At 41.2% G+C, this 21,490-nt stretch overlaps 1 protein-coding gene across 10 annotated transcripts in view; it reads right to left on the reverse strand.

Moving 5' to 3' along the window:
- PPFIA4 (PPFI scaffold protein A4) overlaps positions 1 to 21,490 on the reverse strand; it is a 146,379-nt gene that overhangs the window by 40,954 nt on the left and 83,935 nt on the right. For all 10 annotated transcript variants that reach the window (XM_077335126.1, XM_077335121.1, XM_077335123.1 and 7 more), the window contains 6 exons: positions 21,242 to 21,321; positions 16,899 to 17,030; positions 13,899 to 13,961; positions 10,958 to 11,049; positions 4,413 to 4,554; positions 1,172 to 1,377 (listed from right to left, as the gene is read on the reverse strand). In XM_077335126.1, coding sequence (XP_077191241.1) covers positions 1,172 to 1,377; positions 4,413 to 4,554; positions 10,958 to 11,049; positions 13,899 to 13,961; positions 16,899 to 17,030; positions 21,242 to 21,321 — 715 coding nt within the window. The remainder of the gene's footprint in view (positions 1 to 1,171; positions 1,378 to 4,412; positions 4,555 to 10,957; positions 11,050 to 13,898; positions 13,962 to 16,898; positions 17,031 to 21,241; positions 21,322 to 21,490) is intronic.

Here is a 21,490-nt window from a genome sequence, read left to right on the forward strand (position 1 = left end):
TACGTCCTGAGGTGACTCAAAACAAAGTTTTTTCAAAGTTACTAAATTTCCTGTTTCAGATTCTTGATGTATAAAAGGCAGTTACAATCAAATATTTGTTATAGACTCATATCTATAAGACTGAATAAAGGATATATTATTCATTTTTATCTTAACAGATGTATCCTCTCACAGTATATCTGAATGGTGCAATGATACGCTTCTGTTTGGCACAGTAAGACAACATTAGTAACCTGCTTCTTAGACTAGGGACACTGCATGTGCCTATGTGGCTGAATTGTCCTAAGGCAACTGAATTTTCATTCTATTCTCTCTTCCAATCTTGCCAACATTTGTTCCGTTTTTTTGTAGGCTTCCAAAGAGAGAAGGCCAAAATACTGCATTTCTTCATCCTTTACGTATTATGAAGACTTCTGTCTTTTATAAAATACTAGTAATTAAGCCCGCTGCGACTAATGCAGCGGGCGCTAGGGCAGGCAGCCCCCGGCAGTCGCGCGGAGTGTGGCTGCCAGGGGCTGCCTCGGCCGGCGGCCTGACGCAGCGAGAGGCGCTTTGCGCCTCTCACCGCATCAGGTGGCCGGGCACGACTGCTGGGGGCTGCCTTGGCTGGCGGCCTGACGAGGCGAGAGGTGCTTTGCGCCTCCTGCCGCGTCAGGGCGCCGGCAAGGAAGCAACTGCGAACCGCGCTCCGCAGTTGCTTCGCGCCTCTCGACGCATCAGGGCGCCGGCAAGGAAGCTCCGCGCGGCTCACAGTTGCTTCCTTGTTGGAAGGGCGGGAATCGGCCGGGCCAATCGGCAGGCGCGGAGGAAGGGGCCAATTAGGCCCCTTCCTCATCACGGACAAAGCCCGCCCTAACTCCTCCCCCAAAGCGCTTAGCGCTTTATTTAGTGTGTTAAGGATACTTTATTTTAGAGATCTTCAGAAGGTTGAGACTAGAGAAGAATGAGGAGCTTGAAGTTTCCATTACAAACCCAGGGCTCTTGGATATTTACCCAGTCTCACAGCATCTATATCTGAGTTTCCAGTTGTCTGAAGTCTGTTTAGAGCATGTTGGTTCCCTTTTCAGAGAACAATGCAAATGTCTAGAGATAAATTACACAACTGTTTTGCTTTGTGAGTATGCATGGGCTCAAGTCAATTGCATATGGACTGAACTGGTGCTTTTCATACCTGATCTCTTCATTGATGGCATCCAGCTGTTCCTGCAGCATCATGGCAAGGGTCTGGGCATCAGAGTGACCACTAGGAGACAGCATGTCCATAGAGCTAAAGACTGTCTCCTGGTCATCCTCATCAACATCAGAGATCTCTGGATCACTGTCAAAGGAGTGAGCTGTAGTAGCCAAGACCCCACCTGGTTGAGGAAGCTCCCAATCCTGCACACAAGACATCGTACAAGAGGTGACACAAAGCACTACCTCTCCATATTCTGTTCCAAGTCAAAATGTTATCACCATGCTGAAACCCCAATATGAAAGTGCCACTGGAAAGGATGCCATTTTTGAAAGCTGTATAATGCCCACCCCTACCCAATCTTGATTGGGCTATGTTGAGATTGTGCCCAAGAGAAATCTGAACATGGTCCAGTGAGGATCCTATCTCTGAAAGACATGCCTCACAAAGTGCAGGCCTTTACATGGATTCCATCAACAACAGGAAATGTTGTCTCCCAACCAGCCAGATTTAACTACCTCTTTTCCCCCATGTGTAAGGCTCTCTGCAACATCAACTAGACAAGGGGGCAGACACACTTATAGAGAGCAGTGAAGCACAAGAAGATGACTGACCCAGGTCAGGAAGATGTAACCTGGGTCCATGTTAGTAAGGGCACTGCAGTTACTTTTCTACAATTAATTCCCTGTTCGCAATGAGGAACAGAATCCTGCACAACTATAAGTCACTAAGGGTGTGCATTCAGCTAATTCAGCTAAAATACCCCAAAAATACCAGATTTTTTTCCTCCATTTTTTGACTATCTGAAATGACCAAACCTGAAAAATCCCAAAAATAATCTGGATTTTTGGGACTGTCAGACAGCCATAGTTGAAGTGCATTTAAAGGATTCTCAATACCTTTAAATGACTTTGAAGTGACTTTGAAGTGATCTGTCAGATTGGACTGTGAGCCCTTTAAATGCCTTCAGAGTTCACTGGTGCCACTGTGGCTTGCAAAAAGTATTTACATTTTAAAGGAAGCATGCGGCATTGCTAGTAATGGAACTGAAGCAGTTACATGCACTGTCTATGGAGTGTTTGTATTCTTACCTCAGGGTAACTGCAATTAAACATACAGCTAGTGTAAACTGGTAACTCTACTGGAAAAGATACAGAGACTAGAGGCATACCTGTCCACACTGCATTTTATAAAGGAGGATGAAAAGTTTTTGGACAGAACACATGAAGCACTCTAGGGTGGGCAACTGGGAGAGGAGGGGAAGATATTTAACCAAATAGAGGAGAACGCAACACAGGAGGATAGCACATGGAAGAATGTTACCTATAACAGTAGAAAAAGATGTTTTGCCCTTTTTATGCTCAGTAATGGGTTCCAGGATATGCCCATAGATATTGATCCATTACAATAGGATCAAAGTCATTTCCGACTTTTTCTCCAGCTCCCCCTAATGTTCAAACATTTCACAGGCCCCTACAGATGAGAGGACTAGCTCTTCTGCTCCCCAGTGTAGTAAGCGGCAGGTGCCAGTAATTGGGGGTTCCCTACTGAGAGGGGTAGAGGCCAAAGTGTGTCGATTGGCTATCTTGAGAGGCATGCTGTCTACCTGGTACACACATCAAGGATGTCATGGAAAGGCTGGAAAGGCTCATAAAGCCCCCAGATCAGTTTCCCTTCCTCCTAATTCATGTGGGTACAAACGATAGTGCCTGGTGAAATCTGGAGCATATTAAAAGAGATTATGTGGCTCTGGGGGGAAAAGGTGAACAACCCGGGAATGCAGGTTGTGTTTTCATCAGTTCTTTCTGTTAATGGCCATAGTTTAGGAAGGGGAAGGGAAATAATGACTGGCTACATCACTGGCATCATTGGGGAAATGTTTGGATTTTTGAACCATGGCTTATGCTATCAAGAGATGGTTTGCATCTCACAAGGGTAGGAAAAGTGTTTACAAAGAGCCATGTAGGAGGGCTTTAAACTCAATCAAACTCCCAGTGAGACACAAATTCAAATAGATACTGACACCCCCCCCCCCCAACACATACTAAAGAGTACTTAGTTGTCAATTAGCTTAGCTGGTCTGTCAGGTACATTTAAAAATGGCAGATTTTCTTTGCCACAGACATAAGAAACTACCTTTCTTATACTTATAACAAGTCTCTGTTAGCAGGCAGGTATTAAATGTTTTGTTGATTACATTAGTAGTTACAATTTACTCAGAAATTTCCATTGGCATCACAGTAGGAAAAAGCTACAAGGAAAATTTTCAGCTACAATCAAAGCCATTAGTATCTTCTTATATCCATGATTTTATGGGGATTTTATATTGCAATTTTAAATGTTGTAAGCTGCCACAAGATGACCAGTTGTGAGTGGCAGTATATAAATAAAAATCTAAATAAATATACACAGTGATACTAGAGTTTAACTAGCACTCCCCAGCTAATCAACCATCTTTTATCCTTGAAGAAAATAAATTCACCAAGGGAATCCAAACTTACAGAGCTGCATTTATAACCAAATTTGAATACGGGCTTCAAGTATATATCAAACATATGGACTGACTTTACACTCTCTTCTCCCAAAATACATGATGGAAGAACAGAAAAGAAGTTTTAAATGCAGTTGTATCAGGTTTCTGAATTGATGGTCAGCTGTACATGAAAGCTTATTTTATAATCATATTTCTCCCTTTTCCCACTTTTATAGGGCAGGTGTGATGTGATTTGCTCCATATGGTCATCGTCCCTAAAAACGCTTCTCAACCTGTAACTTTATCAATAGTATCCACTATTCCTATCTTAGGTCGTTAGTTAAATACCTAAGCCCTTCACTAACACATTTATAGCTGGAGATGCTCACGATAATTAAAACCATAACAATACAATAAAACAAATCCCAATACACAGTCAAGTAAGGGCTACAACAGGCTTCCTCCTTGTCCAGAGTTTACAATATGGCAAAGATCCTTTGAAATTTCATATCACTACCCTCTGCAAAAGCCCATCAAATAAGTACTATCCTGGCCACCATCCAGTAGCCTTTCTGCACAACAGGGAGTCTCTTTCCTTCAGAGAAGGCAAGCCTGCAGCTGTTACTGCCAAGTGAAAGCCTAAAGCCCCCCATTTAAAAGGCCCAGGACAGCTGCCGCAGCTGTTGCATTCACAAACATTTGGTGATATGCTCCAAGATGCAGGCGTAACTGGAGCTGCCTACTAAAGATTAGCAGACGTTTTACCTTGGAGGGTTCTTCCCGCAGAGCTCCAAACCGGCTCTTTGGTGCCCGGTGAAGGCTAGAAGGTGTTCCAAAGGGCTCAACTGGTGCATGGACCACAGTACTCAAAGGATACCGGAGGTCTGGTGTACTTCCAACAAGGGACCTATGGAAAAACAGCCATGAAGCAAGATGTTGCACTTACCTGAGTAAACTAGATTAACATCAATAAATAATTCCAATATATCATTTAAAATCTCTTTCTTAAGGGCCAATGTTCCTCAATTTAACTACATTTTAATGTTTTTCTCTTTCTATTTTTACTCAATATCCTAACATTACAGGTACTCCCAGTGGCTGAAACACGTTGAATGTAATACCAAAGGGTCTGAAATGCCTACAAAACATTAAGATAATCACAGATCTAAACAACAAGAATATCTTTTATACAGGACTGGCACAGTCAAAAGCTACAGACAAGGGAGACAGAAACCAACAAGCAGTTGGGGTTGAGAGAAAAAGAGCAAGCATGCATATGTCCTTGGCCATGCTGATTGATCACTGGTACCAAGGAACAATAATTCAAACTGGATGAGACAAGGGGAACAGTCCTGCTCACCATAGTTCTATGCCTTGGTACAAGCAAGCCTTTAAAGTTCCAGATGTTAAAAAAAATCAAGGTTGCTTGCACATGCTCTTATATTGCCCCCCCCCCCGGATTGCAGTCGATTTTTAGGAGGGTGAACCTTCCCTATTTCCACTCATGCCCATAATTCTTCCTTCACAAAAATAAAGATATTTCTATAAACCTTTTAAAAATCACTAGTAGATTTTTTTTATTTTAAATACATTCTATTATATACATATAAACAAAAACAACATCAGAAAACACAACAGAACAAAACCATCCGATAACAGATATAGCGATAAACCATCATAAAACAGTATTGTTCTGACCAGTAAAGGAGGACACAACAGATATAAAAATATACATTGAGCAGGACCAGTTCAGCAGTAGGTTTTATTTATAGGTGTGTTGATATTGATACAGTGTCCTACTGACTGAAAGCAAAACAGTGAACTGCCCTCAAGTGGAAATAACCCACATACCCTTCTCTCCATTCTCAAATTACGCCAGCAAAGTATTCTGTTTAACCAGAGGAAATGCAATAGAAATGTGTGTTACATGAATGTTTTCCAGGGCTGAAAAGAACAATCCAGAAAGTTGAGCTGGGTGCCGATCATCAGCTTCTCTGAACAGATCCTTTTTGGATCTTTTTTTCCCAGCTAAGGGACACAGATGTAGCATCCATTTCCACTACTCATCCTATATTATTAAGATTAATAAATAGGGAAGTGTGCCTGGCCTTGACTAAGGCCAGGGCCTTTTTGGTCCTGGCCCCTACCTGTTGGAATGAGCTCCTGGAGGAGCTGCAGGAGCTTCCGGCATTCTGCAGGGCCTGCAAAATGGAGCTCTTCCACCAGGTCAATGTTTGAAGCCAGCGCTGCAAGGAAGATCTGTATGGCCCCTCTTCCAGAATAGAGCGATGTGTATGGCGGCTGCGGGTTCCATCTGCCCCCCTCTTCGCATCACCCTCAATGAGATTTAAATTAGGGGAACTGATAGTGTTTTTGAATTGTTTTTGGTTTTTTTGCCGTATCTCTTCTTTTGTTTTGTGATTATTGGATTTATGTGGTTTTTATGGCTGGGGTTTTAATGGGGGTTTTATTGGGGATTTTATCCAGACCGCTGTAACCTGCCACGAGCCATTTGGGAATGGAAGGTAATAAACTGAAATATAACAATAATAATGTTAACTAAGTAAATGTCTCATTTATTTCATGATGGTTCCCCTAGAGCAATGAATGGACAGGGAACCAATACTGAGGGGTATGTGATAGGGCAAACTTGCTGAAACTAAGCAGGTCTAGCTCTGGCCAAGGCCTGCCAGACATCCTGAAAATGCCAGATATGCCATTCTGTTCCATTATGAAATAAATGTAGGACAGAAATATTATAAATAATTTGTAATCAGTTACATTAAGATTTGGTATTTAATTTTAATAATGTAAAAATATGAAAGCAAATGAGTGTACATGTAACCTCCTCCCTTAAACCTGTTCAGGGTCCCTGACCCCAGGGAGATAGAACTGGCCTTTTTGACCTTGACCTTGGCCTGGCAAGACACTCTGCCTGAGGAGATCATGGCCCTCTGGGATCTCACACAATTCTGGAGGATCTGCAAAACTGAGCTGTTCCGTCAGGCCTAGGGTTGGGGCCATGCAATGACATCAAGAAAAACTGGCCTCTCCAATTGAAACACCCATCTACAGAGACCCCGCCAAAGTCTGAAAACCCGATAGGGAATTAATATTAGGAGATGTTTTTAATGTAAGATTGTTATTTATTGTTAGGAATTTACTATGTGTTTTTATAATGCTGTTAACCGCCCTGTGCTGATAGGATGGGATGGTATACAAATAAAATATTTATTGTTTATTTTTAAATGGTATAAATTTTTACATCAGATCACGCTATCTCTTATCAAACTGCCTGCGCTGGAGGTCCACTCTGGTCTGGCAAAAAGGAGATCAATGGAAAAGTAACAGCTGAGATCCCCAATGGGTATATAACTTTCCAGTCCTACCAACTGGCTTCTCAATGTTCCAGAGGAAAGGGAATTGTGGGGAGAGGAAAGGGAAGGTGAATGTAAGCTGCTTTGAAATTCCTTCGGGTAGAGAAAAGCAGCATTTAAGAACCAACTCTTCTTCTTTAGAGAACAAACACACACAAATCTTTGCCTATGCTTGAGGAAGTTCTTCCTCATACACAACAGGAGGCTTAATCAATAGTCATATGTCCCATCTACCCATGCAAAAGCTCCAGTGCTCTAAAAACAGGCAACCTTTGATCTATAACATTTCTCTATAATGAAAGCACATACAGATTACAAATGCTAGTAGTGAAATAATAAAGAAATTTGTGCCAGATATTTACTTAATGCTTGAACAACCCTCACAAAAAGTGTTGTATGTCCTGTGGTACACCTTATGAAAAAATATGCCATTTTGTAAAAAAAAAAAAAAAAGACAAATACTGCGCCCCAAACCCACTTTAAGAATGATCATATCAGAGTGGGTTGTCTGTTGGAACAAAACCAAGGTTTCATCGTGCAACCATAAAAAAGGAACTGAGCCACCACCACCTTGTCCATGAACTGAGACAACTGAACTTTCAGGACTGAACTAAGCCAAAAGCTATATTTTTTCCTCCTTGAGTATGTGCAGTAAAGAACAGGCTCAGAGAAAGGGATGATTTCACACATAAAAGTAGCCAAACAGGACAGAAAGATTTTTACCCCAGGAAGGTATCCTTTTCTAATATGCAAAATAGACAGTGACACAAACAACTGTAAATAGGACTGTCAACTCTTCTTTTCCAGTGATGGTGACATGGAGACAAAATGGCATAGGTGTTTGGCAACTGCCTCCTCATTGTTGTTTGGTTCTAATTTCTATTAATCTCAAGAAAATATAGATTTTCTAATCATATATTAACACACTGGTAACATGGTTCATTGTGTCAGTATGCCTCCTATTACTAGAACAATAATCAAACAAACTACATAACAGGATTCATGTCTTTCCTCTGAAGACTCCAATTTTATATGCAGGAGCCTGGACTTCAAAGATCATAGTGCTAAAACCCACTATGGCAGTTGTTCTTCACTTTAACCTTCAAATTTTCTTCTCACAATCATCCTTTGTACAGGCTTCATAAATAAGTGCAAAACCCTGTACCTGCTGAAGAAGTGATATCTATTATATAACTGCCATAAAGTTGATAAATGTGCAAAACAGTACATGTGAAAGTATATATATGACTACATGACCAGATGCTGCACAGATTCATTTAACCTGTAATCATAATTTAAGCACATGATCTGCTTATGTGATAGATGCTGACAGTATCTTGGGATTGCTGAAGTCTGATTGAATGGTCCAATTCAGGGTTAGTCAAACTGTGGCCCTCCAGATGTCCATGGACTACCATTCCCATGAGCCCCTGCCAGCAAATGTAGTCCATGGACATCTGGAGGGCCGCAGTTTGACTAACCCTGGTCCAGTTAGTTTAAACTTGGGAACTCACACAGAGCCAATCAGAGATGTTGGCAGAAACCACAGAGTATATAGAAGTTTGAGTGGTAGGCTGTTGATTTCAGTTTTTTTGTAATGATCTAAATAAAAAGCTCTGAGCCTTACTGAACCCACTATTCAACAGACCACTTCAATGGGACCTTAATGATATAATGGTTAAGAGCAGCGGCTTATGATCTGGTGAGCCAGGTTTGATTCCCCACTCCTCCACATGCAGCCATCTGGGTGGCCTTGGGCTCATCACAGTCTTAATTGAACTGTCCTGTCAGAGCTCTCAGCCCCACTGACCTCACAGGGTGTCTGTGGGAAGAGGGAGGGAAGGTGACTGTAAGCTGCTTTGAGTCTCCTTCGGGTAGTGCAAATGGGGTATAAAAACCAACTCTTGCAGTTATCCATCCAGTATTAAAAAAAAATATCCCTCCAGAAAAATAATGTGGCCAATTACCACCCAGTTTTTAATAGACCCCTTGTAGGGAAAGTGGGAAAGTGATTAAGAGAGCATTTGTTCAAGGTCCTTTTCAATCGTGGCTATGGGATAAATGGCTACTAAATTTGGTTCATGGCCTCTGTCTGAATTTAGATGAAGGAAGTGGAGGAGGAGCTGGTTTTTATCCCCGCTTTTCAGTACCCAAAGGAATCTCAAAAAGGCTTACAATTGACTTCCTCTCCCCACAACAGATGTCCTGTGAGGCAGGTGAGGCTGAGAGAGCTGTGTGAGATACTGCTCGGTCAGAGCAGGACTATCAGGTCTGTAAAGACCCCAAGGTTACCCAACTGGCTGCATGTGGAGGAGTGGGGAATCAAACCCTGCACACCTGATTAGAAATTGGCACTCTTAACCACTATACCAAGCTGCTCTTGCCCCCTACTGGATTTATCTGCAGACTCTGATACAGTGGGCTATGCCATCTCACTGAGACATTTGGAGACAGAACCAGACTCAAAGAGTTGTTGCTAGAAACAAATTATCAGTGTGCAACCTATGAGGTGGGAGGGGGTAATCCATGGTTTTCAATCTCTAAGTAAAAGAAGAAGAGAAGAAGAGTTGGTTCTTATATGCCACTTTTCTCTACCCGAAGGAGGCTCAAAGTGGCTTACAGTCGCCTTTCCTCTCCCCACAACAGACACCCTGTGAGGTGGGTGAGGCTGAGAGAACCCTGATATCACTGCTTGGTCAGAACAGTTTTATCAGCGCTGTGGCAAGCCCAAGGTCACCTAGCTGGCTGCATGTGGGGGAGTGCAGAATCAAATCCAGCATGCCAGATTAGAAGTCCGCACTCCTAACCACTACGCCACCAAAGCCAAATCATTTGCTGTTTGGGGGTTGAGCATCATCAATATGCATAATCAATCTTGCTAACTCAGTAAAGAACCTAGATGTTAAACTGGATCCATATGACTTCTGGAGAAGCAAGTTAATGAAGCTGAACAGAGGACTAAAAATAATATGTTAAAAATAAAGAAGACAGATACAAAATGAAATGACACACAAGAGCAATGATGCATGTGTGTAAAGAGGTCTTCTGGTGTTCTGAAGCTTATTAGAAGCCATACTTCCTATCCATCACTAAGGTTGCAATACAAGGGACAGCTGCAAAGCTGCAAATGTTTGTCTCTGTTCTGCAGGCATGCATGTTATGTAGTTGTGCCCTCTACTGGATTGCTCAGATATAGCAGTCTATTATTAGGCCAGTTCAGTGATTTTGTAAATGCCAAAAGGAATTAATAGAAACATTCTGTTATTTACACTTTCTTCTCTTACAATAGAAGTCATATTTCTGAAAAATGTATGTCTATGTCTAATATATGTCTATGGGGGGAGCTGGAGGAGGTCTATGTATATGGGAAGTGGACTGCGATGTAATTCAATTATTTTAAACTATTGTATTTTACATTGATATAAAATATTTCCTGATTTTAAAACAAAACTTTTATAAAATAAATAGAAGTAAACCCTAGAAGTAAACAAGACACAATAACTAAGTAGGCTCTTTCAAGATCCAATTAACTTGCAAACAAAAACAAATGCCTGCACTACACGTGCCATTAAATTGGACATCATTTATGAATTCCTCACTTGGCTACAGTCATGATCAACTTTAAACTCCAAGACTCCAAAATATAGTAAAGAGATAAAGAAACAAAGCAGCACCTAGTAAAGTAATGCAAGACAACAAGAATGCTGGAAAGAATGCTCTCTTATAGGAATGAACACTTGATGACACTTTCTGCTTCATTACACAACAACTCATTAGGAAAACATATCATCAAGATGAAAATTTGGGAAATAAAGCATAACCTGACTCACCAGTCCAGAGACAAAATCCTCCAGCACAGCATTTCCTCTTGGAGGCTCTTTGAAGTTCCTGAACATTTTGCTGTGCCATGAAAAGGGAACAGAGCATCCTTACCTTGTATGGACACTGTCAAGAAAAGATCCACTTCTTGTCTTTAACTGGTCAATTTCTAATCTCAGCTTTTCAATTTCTTCTGACAGCCTTCTCTGTTAATAAAACAAGAAATATTTCTTTATAGACAGTATTACCAATCTTCTTTTCCAGTGAAAACTTCTATAAAAAGGAATCATATCAAACATATTAGCACATAAGGGAAAGCACATTTCATGTCCATAATGACAGATGATTGTTCTGAAGGCAAAACAGGGGGAAGCAAAAGTATCTGGGGCAAAGAGGTTGACAAAAGAATGAAAATCTGACACTTCCTAGTTTCTCGATGTTACATGGAGCAAAAAGAATATCATTTCTGCACTGGATTGCATTCTTGATATTGCTCAGAGAATGCCATCAAGCATATTAACGAAGGACAGTTTGAGCAGTCCACAGCTTTAGGCTGAATTAACTTCTCCCCTTCTCTAGTCAAGACACAGTCAAATAATCACTTAGGGCAAGCCTCAAGTGCAATTTTTCTTAATGAGTTTATTCATTATAGAGATAGAGATAAAGGCACAATTTCTTTCCCACACATTACAGATGGTGTGTGTGTGTGTGTGCAACATGCTTGCTACTGGAATATAGCTCTCCTGAGGGGACAGCCCTTCCCCCCCATACCACTTTTAATTAAACTTTTGGCAATATATAGTACTGGATGGATAATTTCCAAAGAACAATCTAAACTTGTAGCCACATTTTAAAAAAACACTTTAAGGTGAGCACTCATGCTGCTACAAACTGCAGCAAAGAACTGAAAAGCAAATGGTGTCAAGGGAGCCAACAGCAGGCTAGAGACAGTCAAGCTGAGAATCTGGCTTTATTCGTTAAGGAAAAATTAATCAGACAGCAGCAGTACAACCAAACAGATTTCTGTTTTTTACCACCACTGCTGTTATAGACATTATCCAATATGAGTCTGCGACAGGTGAGGAAGGATTAGGGAAGGAAGGATCTTATCTGACCTCCAATAAAATATTGTGAAATTTGAGCACTCAAAAAGTATATGAAACAGAAGCATAGCTCCCAAAGGAAAATGAATAACAACCTCAAGCAGCCTTTCTTAACGTTGTTACCCTTGTGTGCTCTGACTTGAAGCAGCTGTTTTGGTGCCGGATCAGGGCCACTCCGGCAACAGATCAATTCAGGGCGGTCCGAACTGCCCTCTCCCGGAGGTGGAGTGGCCTACTTAGACCGCCTTGGGGACAAGGCAGCTGTTTCGGAGCGGCTGTCATGGCGGGACTGACCTCCCTCAGGCTCAGCCTGGATGAGCTCCAGTGCGCCCCCCATGGTGCACTGCCATGCTGGTGCAGCTGTCTCCCACCACCCCATCCACCCCACCATGCTGTGCCATCTTTCTCCTTTGGCACCTTGGCCGAAGTGCTTTAGCCGCTTTGGCCGAGGCGAAGCAGTCCGAGGTGGCTTCAGCCAAGGCCGACGCAGGCTGAGGCGGCCAAAGCTGAAGCGGTCCAGATCCAGACTGCTGTGCACAACCCTAGTTGAGAAACCCCTGAAACATTCTTCAGGCTTCAAGAAACCCCATGCAGAATATGGTTGGAAAGCATAGCTGTGTGCACACTCACCTGAGGCCCCTCCCCTTCCCAGGCCCTTCACTGGCTATGGGGGGGGGGGCAGGTCAACATAACCATATATGTCATATCACCCAATAAATGTTTAACATATTTAAAAATATATTTAAAATTTATAATTCCTACCCATTCAGGAAATCCTTCCTGGGCCATCAAGAAACCCTGGCTGAGAAAGTTTAATCTAGAGTTTATTGTATAAAAATGAGAGCTAATGATCTCTGATTTGGAGAACAGGATCTCCACCTCCTCCACATGTAGCCTGCTCAGTGGCCTTAGGCCAGTTATAGTTATCTCAGAACTTTTTCAGCACCATCTACCTCACAAGGTGCCTGTTGAGGGGAGAGGAAGGGAATGTGATTGCATGCTACTTTGAGACTACTTAAGGTAGAGAAAAATGGGTTATAAAAACCTTCATCTTCTAGGTCCTTATCTGGAAGGCCCAGACCACCTTATCTAGTCAGATTTCTGAAGCGATAATAGTCAGCCCTAGTTAGTTATTGGATGGGTGACCTTTATGGAATTCTGGGGTTGCTATTCAAGGAGGGAATAAGAAAGCACCTCTGTTCATTTCTTGTTTTGAAAATCCTTTGGAGTCGCTGTAAGTTAGTTATTAACAGCACATAATACACACACAAAAATGTTCCAAATCTTTCCTATTGCTAATGATGGAGTTCCCCACTTGAATATTCATGGTCACTATAGGTAGTTCAGTGAGAATTGATTATACTACGTACTCTGGTTCAACAGAAGATAAATAGAATCATAGAGTTGGAAGGGGCCATACAGGCCATCTAGTCCAATCCCCTGCTCCATGCAGGATCAGCCTAAAGCATTCAGGATAAATATCTGTCCAGCCGCTTTTAAAGACTGTCAGTAAAAAGTGAAATAATAAAAGCCAAAATATCACCAACACTGCTTGGCAAACTTGGCCTTTAAATAATACATCCAATCATCTCAGCCACTAGACTGGACCAGTTATTCACATTTTTTCTGACACAGTCCAGATGCCATTCCTGTTACAATTATATTAAATATGCAGTGGGTATTACAGGACTACCACAGGCTCAGTGTGATCACACTGTTAACAGGATAATGCAGTTTAAGATTGGACTTTCTTCATCATAATTGAGGAGCCAGCAGGGATGCATAGCAGTTTACAGAAACCTAAAACAGTCAGTGATGGAATTATTGATGATAATAATACAATCATCTTCCAATCTTGCAATGCCAGTGCTTTTATCAAAGCATAAAAAAATCCACATTAGCAGACAAGCATGCCTAACAGTCTTTGCAATGTGACCTGGAATGATGTTTACCTTGTCATGTTGCTGCTCCTCAATCTGTTTTTGGGTATTTTCCAGTTCTTGTAACAATGTGTTCTTGAAAAGCAAAGATGAGTAATTACAAAGTTAGTGGTGGGGAGACCATGTAATTCAAACTCAGAAAAACCCTTGGAAAGGCCACATTGAAAGCATACATATCAGAAAAGGCAGGAGATATTCCTAGAACAGCATGGCATGACTGGCACAGGCAACATTCATCACACTTGTACTTGGCCATAGGCTGACTTTGGGGACAATGTTAGCAATTAACATACCATGTCTATCCATCAGACAACTAATTTGAAGTGCTACTGGGCAAAGCTCTTATTCACATAGCCATCCTCCACTAAACAGTATAATTCTGTGCAAGGGAACAGTGGGAGTTAGTGACAAAGAAATCTTCACAGTAGTGCCCCTTCTAGAATAGTTGTTCGGGTCTCCAGTGATGATGCCAGAAAATGTTAGAGGAGCTTAGTTTACCATTGGGAATTATATCTGCTACGATAAAAGATCAATAATCTTTACAAAAACCCATTGAGCTAATAAATAATACTGATCTATCTTGCAAGGCTGTTCTAAAAATCTGTACTGTTTCTATGTAAAGGCTCTATGACCTGATCTGAGCATGACAGAGAAAGCAGGACAAAAATTATAAATAAATGATTGAATTAATACAGTGTATGTGAAATGCTTTCAGTCTTTAATACCAATTTTTTGATCAGTATTATTAAAGACAAATGGTATGGGGAAAGCTGCAAAGGTCACTAAAAGTTGCCACTGCCAGAGCTGAGCAAAATTCTTCCTGTCAAAATTCTAGCAACTGCACTGGCTCCTAATTGTATTCCGTATCAAACCTAAGGTTTTGGTTATCAAGGTTTTGGCCATACACGGTCTGGGCCCAGTGTACCTGAGAAACCAGCTCACTGTCTACAATCCCCAAAGAACCCTACGCTCCACTGGACTGGTGATCCCTGGTCCCAAAGAAGCACATTGGATCTCAATCAGAGCCAGAGCTTTCTCTGTTCTTTCCCCCACCTGGTGGAATGAGCTTCCTGAAGAGATCAGGGTCCTGCCTGAACTTCCAAAGTTCTGCAAGACCTGCAAAATGGAGCTCTTCCACCAAGGCATTTGGTTGAGGCTGACCAAAACAATGGTATCTACTGGGCTTGCAGAAAACCCCTATCCAGATACTGAATTCTGCACCAGTCTACCCATGGAATCATTGTTGCATAGTTAGCAAGTTAATTAGATGTTATACACACTTATCACCAGTTAAAACCACTGTCACTATTGTTTAACAAATGTATGAATTATGCTGTTCTTTTTTTTTTTTGTTATATGTACTTCCTCTTTGTTATATGTAAACCACCCTGAGCCTGAAGGGAGGGTGGTATAGAAATACAATAAATAAATAAAAATAAACTGGACAATGTTAGAGGAGAACTGTTTCCAAAGTAGACAACAATTAGACCAGAACATCTTTCCTTAAACACACATAAAATAATTTACACCTCGATGTAAGGCTTATAAAATCCTATTATTATTCAGCACTGACAAAACTGATGTAATACAAGAAGCAATGGTCCATCAGCATTCTGGAGAGGAATATTTTGTTATAAGTGGCACTGAGTTCATGCAAAGAAAACCTGGTTTCCCTGGATCAGAAGCTCACTGTTATAGAGCATTTGTTCTGGGATTCATGAAGCCGATGAGCCCAATCTGATAGCTCTACTTCTGATGGCACAATTGCATGGAAGCTGCTTCTGCTTTCCCTGCACTAAAAGTGCCCGCCCCTAATCACATAGGAACTAGAATAATAGAAGGCATTCCAACTTCTCATCTCACCTCTGTGCTTACTATGCTGGCCCTAAACTGGAAGTGTAACAAAATCGGGTTAGGGGATACTGTGGGCTAAGCACCAACATGGGATGGCAATGCACTTGCATCCCACACCTGAAAAGTGCTTTGTCAAGAATGTCCTGAGGAGAAGTCCCTGTCTTTCTCCAAAAGATTTCTATCTAGCAGTCCTCACCTAGTGTCTGACACTATGGTGTCATTCTATTTATGTCCAGATGAGACTTTAACTGTTGTAACAGAACAGATTCCAAGAGAGCTGGAACAATTAATGGCAGTCTTTTACAATGCATTAAGACTCCCATTCAGAAGCCTCAAAGGGTTTCTTCGATCATACGTATATTGTGAAGCTTGCTCATAACATAATCCTCTTAAGACCATTCCACAACTATGGGAAGACCTTGAAGTGATGAGGACTGTTCAATGTCATCACTGCAGCCAAGTGGGTGCTTTACAAGCTCTAATCAGAATTGTCTGCTGTACCACTCTCTGTATGCCAAGTCTGACTATTAATCATAGGTTGGAGACAGCTGATAAATCATGTGAATTATTAATTTTTGCTGAGCTATTTAAGTCTATATTCACACATATGGCTGCTAGAATCTAGGGAGGAGATTGTAGTGGGGAGACTTGAAAGGTTCAACTGAAGTACAAGGTAGGCACTTCTTGATGGCACCTGGGTTTTGGTCACACTGTAACACAGAGTTTTGGACTGGAAGGATCATTGACTTGATCCAACATGTCTTTTTTATATTCTTAAATGGATTAGCAGATATGTATGCTCTCCAGATTACTTAGAAACATTTATGGATGCTGTGTAATTCTACCAATATTCAGGTGAATAGCCTGAGGCAGACCACACATTCACATGTCAACTGTTTTGCCAATTGCAACAAAGTAATTCCACATCTTCTAACCTCAGGATAACTCTAGGATCCTCTGTTCTAGCCCATATAGCAACAAAAGGGTAGCACTGTTAAGCCTTGGGCATTTACCGTAGCACCTTGAATTAATAGATCTACTGAATGTCTCAGCAACTTTTTAGGCTCTTTGGAGATCCACAGAGCTTCAGATGTCATATTTCTCAGCAAAATTATCCTTTACCATGTGAACATTGTATCACAACAGGGCAAGTAATACCTTTTCTTCTAAGGCTGCCATCCGCTCTTTCAGGTGAAGCTGCAGGCGCTCATTGGACTCACTTAGCAGTCTATCCACAGTATCAGACAACCGCTTGTTATGCTCCTCATTCATCTTCTCCCGCTGACGGGCCTATGGGGAAAATCATGATCAGTCAAGCAACCCCAAGAAGATTTGCCTTAAGACTGCTGTAAAAATAGCTCTAATCATTAAAGAAACCCAGAAATTATCCTTCATTGCATCCAGCCCATCTTGACACAGAAATGTCTTCACAACTAACCAACCATGCTACAACCCCTTCATCTGCTGTGTCAAAAGATTCAAGAATCTATGCTCTAAACTGTGATTGGTACAGTTGCATCAATTTATAGCAGCAGCAGAACTGATCCCTGTGAATATTAATTATCTGTTGTAACCTGTCCTGAGCAGGAAGAATGGGCTAAAACTGTGATTATTAAAAAATAAATAAACAATTACACTGAAAATTAGAGATTACTTCCACCATTCTTCTGAGCACAAGTTTATTCTAGAATACAAGAATGACAAACTGGCAACTATTTCCCCGATACAAAACTACTAATTTAAATTGCTACTGTTATCAATCACAGAAATATCAGCACAAGAAAAGAGGCACAGAATGATGACTAAACGGATGTTGTATAGCAGGGAGAGAAAGGTTTCTACATAGGAGCAGAATGAGAGAAAATACACATTTCAGCTCAGAACCTGGATACAATTCATAAGTGCAACTGAATATGAGTAAAAGGACTGTACCACAAATTCACCATGTTGATTTTTATGTGTGAAGTAGCCTTTTTGAGAGATCGGTTGTTCCAATTTTAAGCCATCAAAACCATATCCTTTAAAAATGGGCTATAACTTTCCACTTTTTTCTTCTGTTCAGTGAGGGTGTTTTGCCTAAAGGGTTTAAGATTTTGGCTCTGGTGTAACACAGCAAAAAAGAGCAGTTTGGCAGATCCTCCTTGGAGGATGGGAACCATACAAGGATCAGTATTTTGGAAAACAATAACACAGCTGACAGGCAAACCCCACTTCTTTTACTCTTTTATTTTTAGGGGGTGAAGTACAACAGATTAATATAGACTCTTAAGAGCCAACAAATTAAAGATATATATTATATATGTATGTGAATGTTTCTTTTGTGTTTTTCTTTTAATATAATTTGTAATCTTTAACACCTTGTGCTGTTAAAATAATTGAGCAAGGGGTAGGTGGGCAGAATTGGAGATATGAAGAGAACGTTTCATGCAAAGATGGGTATGATAAGGGACCAAAATGGTAGGGACCTCACAGAAGCAGAAGAGATTAAGCAAAGGTGGCAAAATTATACAGAAGAACTATACAAGAGCGAGCTTAACATCCCTGATGACCACAGTGGGGTAGTTACTGACCTGGAGCCAGACATCCTGGAATGTGAAGTCAAATGGGCCTTAGGAAGTCTGAGCAACAATAAAGCTAGTGGTGGTGACAGCATTCCAGTTGAACTATTCAAAATCTTAAAGGACGATGCAGTAAAAGTGCTACACTCAATATGCCAGCAAATTTGGAAAACTCAGCAATGGCCACAGGATTGGAAAAGGTCAGTTTACATTCCAATCCCAAAGAAGGGCAATGCCAAAGAATGTTCAAACTACCGCACCATTGCACTCATTTCTCATGCTAGCAAAGTTATGCTCAAAATCCTACAAGCTAGGCTCCAGCAATATGTGGACCGAGAACTTCCAGAAATACAGGCAGGATTTCGAAGAGGTAGAGGAACTAGAGATCAAATTGCCAACATACGCTGGATCATGGAAAAAGCTAGGGAGTTCCAGAAGAACATCTACTTCTGCTTCATTGACTATGCTAAAGCCTTTGATTGTGTGGAGCACAACAAATTGTGGCAAGTTCTTAAAGAGATGGGAATACCAGAGCATCTTATTTGTCTCTTGAGAAATTTATATGCAGGTCAAGAAGCAACAGTGAGAACTGAACATGGAATCACGGATTGGTTCAAAATTGAGAAAGGAGTTCGGCAAGGCTGTATACTGTCGCCTTGCCTATTTAACTTGTATGCGGAGCACATCATGAGAAAGGCGGGATTAGAGGAGTCACAAATTGGGATCAAGATTGCAGGGAGAAATATCAACAACCTCAGATATGCAGATGATACCACTCTAATGGCAGAAAGTGAAGAGGAGCTAAAGAGCCTGTTGATGCGGGTGAAGGAGGAGAGTGCAAAAGTTGGCTTGAAACTCAACATCAAGAAAACAAAGATCATGGCAGCCGGCCCTCTCAATTCCTGGCAAATAGATGGGGAAGAAATGGAGATAGTGACAGATTTTATTTTCCTCGGCTCCAAGATCACTGCAGATGGGGACTGCAGCAAAGAAATTAAAAGACGCTTGCTCCTAGGGAGGAAAGCTATGGCAAATCTAGACAGCATCCTAAAAAGCAGAGACATCACCCTACCAACAAAAGTGCGTTTAGTCAAAGCTATGGTATTCCCAGTTGCAATGTATGGCTGCGAAAGTTGGACCATAAGGAAGGCCGAGCGTCAAAGAATTGAGGCTTTTGAACTCTGGTGCGGGAGAAGACTCTTGCGAGTCCCTTGGACTGCAAGGCGAACAAACCGGTCAGTCCTAGAGGAGATCAGCCCTGACTGCTCTTTAGAAGGCCAGATCCTGAAGATGAAACTCAAATACTTTGGCCACCTCATGAGAAGGAAGGACTCCCTGGAGAAGAGCCTAATGCTGGGAGCGATCGAGGGCAAAAGAAGAAGGGGACGACAGAGAATGAGGTGGCTGGATGGAGTCACTGAAGCAGTAGGTGCAAACTTAAAAGGACTCCAGGGAATGGTAGAGGACAGGAAGGCCTGGAGGATCATTGTCCATGGGGTCGCGATGGGTCGGACACGACTTCGCACATAACAACAACAACAACAACAAGGTGGGCAGAGACTGTCCTACTTGCTCCCACCCCGGGGCAATCTGGCAAGATTGCAGCCAGTTTGCCCTTGGCCGCTGATGGAAGCAGAGGTAGGTGCAGCTCTGGGGTGAGCAGGGGGCCCAGGGAGGGTGAGGGAGGGCATGGGGGCTGCCTTGCACGGCCTGCCCAAGCCTTGGAGGGCCACATAAGTGGCCATCAAGGCTTCAGTGGGCCACACCAGATCTTTGCAAGCCAGTGGGAAGGGAGGGTGAGAGGCTGCCTGGCATGGCCCGCCAAATTAATTAATCTCTTTCTACCTGTCTCTCTTTCCTTCTCCCCCCCCCCATGCCAGCACCCATTCAATCACCTACAATGGGCTTTTATTCTAGTAATTAATATAAATGATATAAATTTTTATGTTTCCTTTTTCTTATCTTCTTTGGTTATTTTTTTCCTCTCTACATTTCTTAACCCCTTTCCCCATTTTCTTTTTGGTCTCTTCTCCCTCTTTTCCTTATCAAATTGAAACTTAATAAAAGATATTAAATATTTTTCTTGTGATAAAATTAGGATTATGAAATGTTGATTATAAGTTATTTTCTTCATTTCTCATTTTCTATATTTTCATTTCAAATACTTAAGGGAGAATGGGGAAAATAAAGATTTCAGATACCCTCTCTCCTCACAGTAGTGTGTTATAAACATTTTTAAATAATATTTAATGATGATACCATTACAAAGTTATGAATGAGATAAAAGAAGGCAAAACAATATCTCTGACATGGTAAGAGGTGTATATAGCATTAATATATAGAGAAGGCTGTGAAGCAACATTACCACAGTCATATAGACTGATATCCTTTCTTCATTAAGATTTTAAAAATGTATACTTGATTTCATATTGATCAAAAAAGGCTTTGTACCAACGAGGTACATGAAAGATAACATACAATTTATAATAGATGCAATCAAATTTGTGAACAAGAAAAAAAAAAGAAAGCAGTGTTTTTATTTTTGGATGCAGAAAAGTATTTGATAATATAATTTGGCCTTTTAATTAAATGTACTTCAGAACATGGGCAGTGGCTTGGAATTCTGGAACTGGATGCAAGGCATATATTTGAATCAGCAAGCAGATATTTTAGTAAGTGGAAAATTAACAAAAGCAATTTTGATTGGAAAAGGGCAGGGTTGTCTCCAGTTGCCTCTATTATTTATTTTATTGATAAAGACTTCAGCCACGAAGATTAAATAAAAATCTTTATTTTTTATTTATAAATCAATTTAGTGAATAAATATATTTATTTTTAAAAACCCTGGGATATAATGATATTCTTGAGGACCAGAGGCAATCATATGGAAATCAACCATAAGGTATGTATTAAAACTAAAATCTTCTATGGAAATTAACCTACCCTTGCCAATTCTTGGTTCTTCTCCTCCAACTGAGTCTCCAGCTGCCGTAGTCGCTCTTCAATACTGCCATGCCTTTCTTCTGCCTGTCCAAAAGAAGACAGTCTCCAAGGAGGAAGCAGTGCTTACAAACTCTGGGGATATGGCCTAATATGCTCTACTATAAATCCATGGTGGATTTATGGAAGATTTGGGTCAGCAGCAAACAAATAAAAATGGATGAACAGAATATTTCATGCTTTGCACTAGAA

This window comes from Paroedura picta, chromosome 4 (genome assembly GCF_049243985.1).
Source record: "Paroedura picta isolate Pp20150507F chromosome 4, Ppicta_v3.0, whole genome shotgun sequence".
NCBI lineage: Eukaryota > Metazoa > Chordata > Lepidosauria > Squamata > Gekkonidae > Paroedura > Paroedura picta.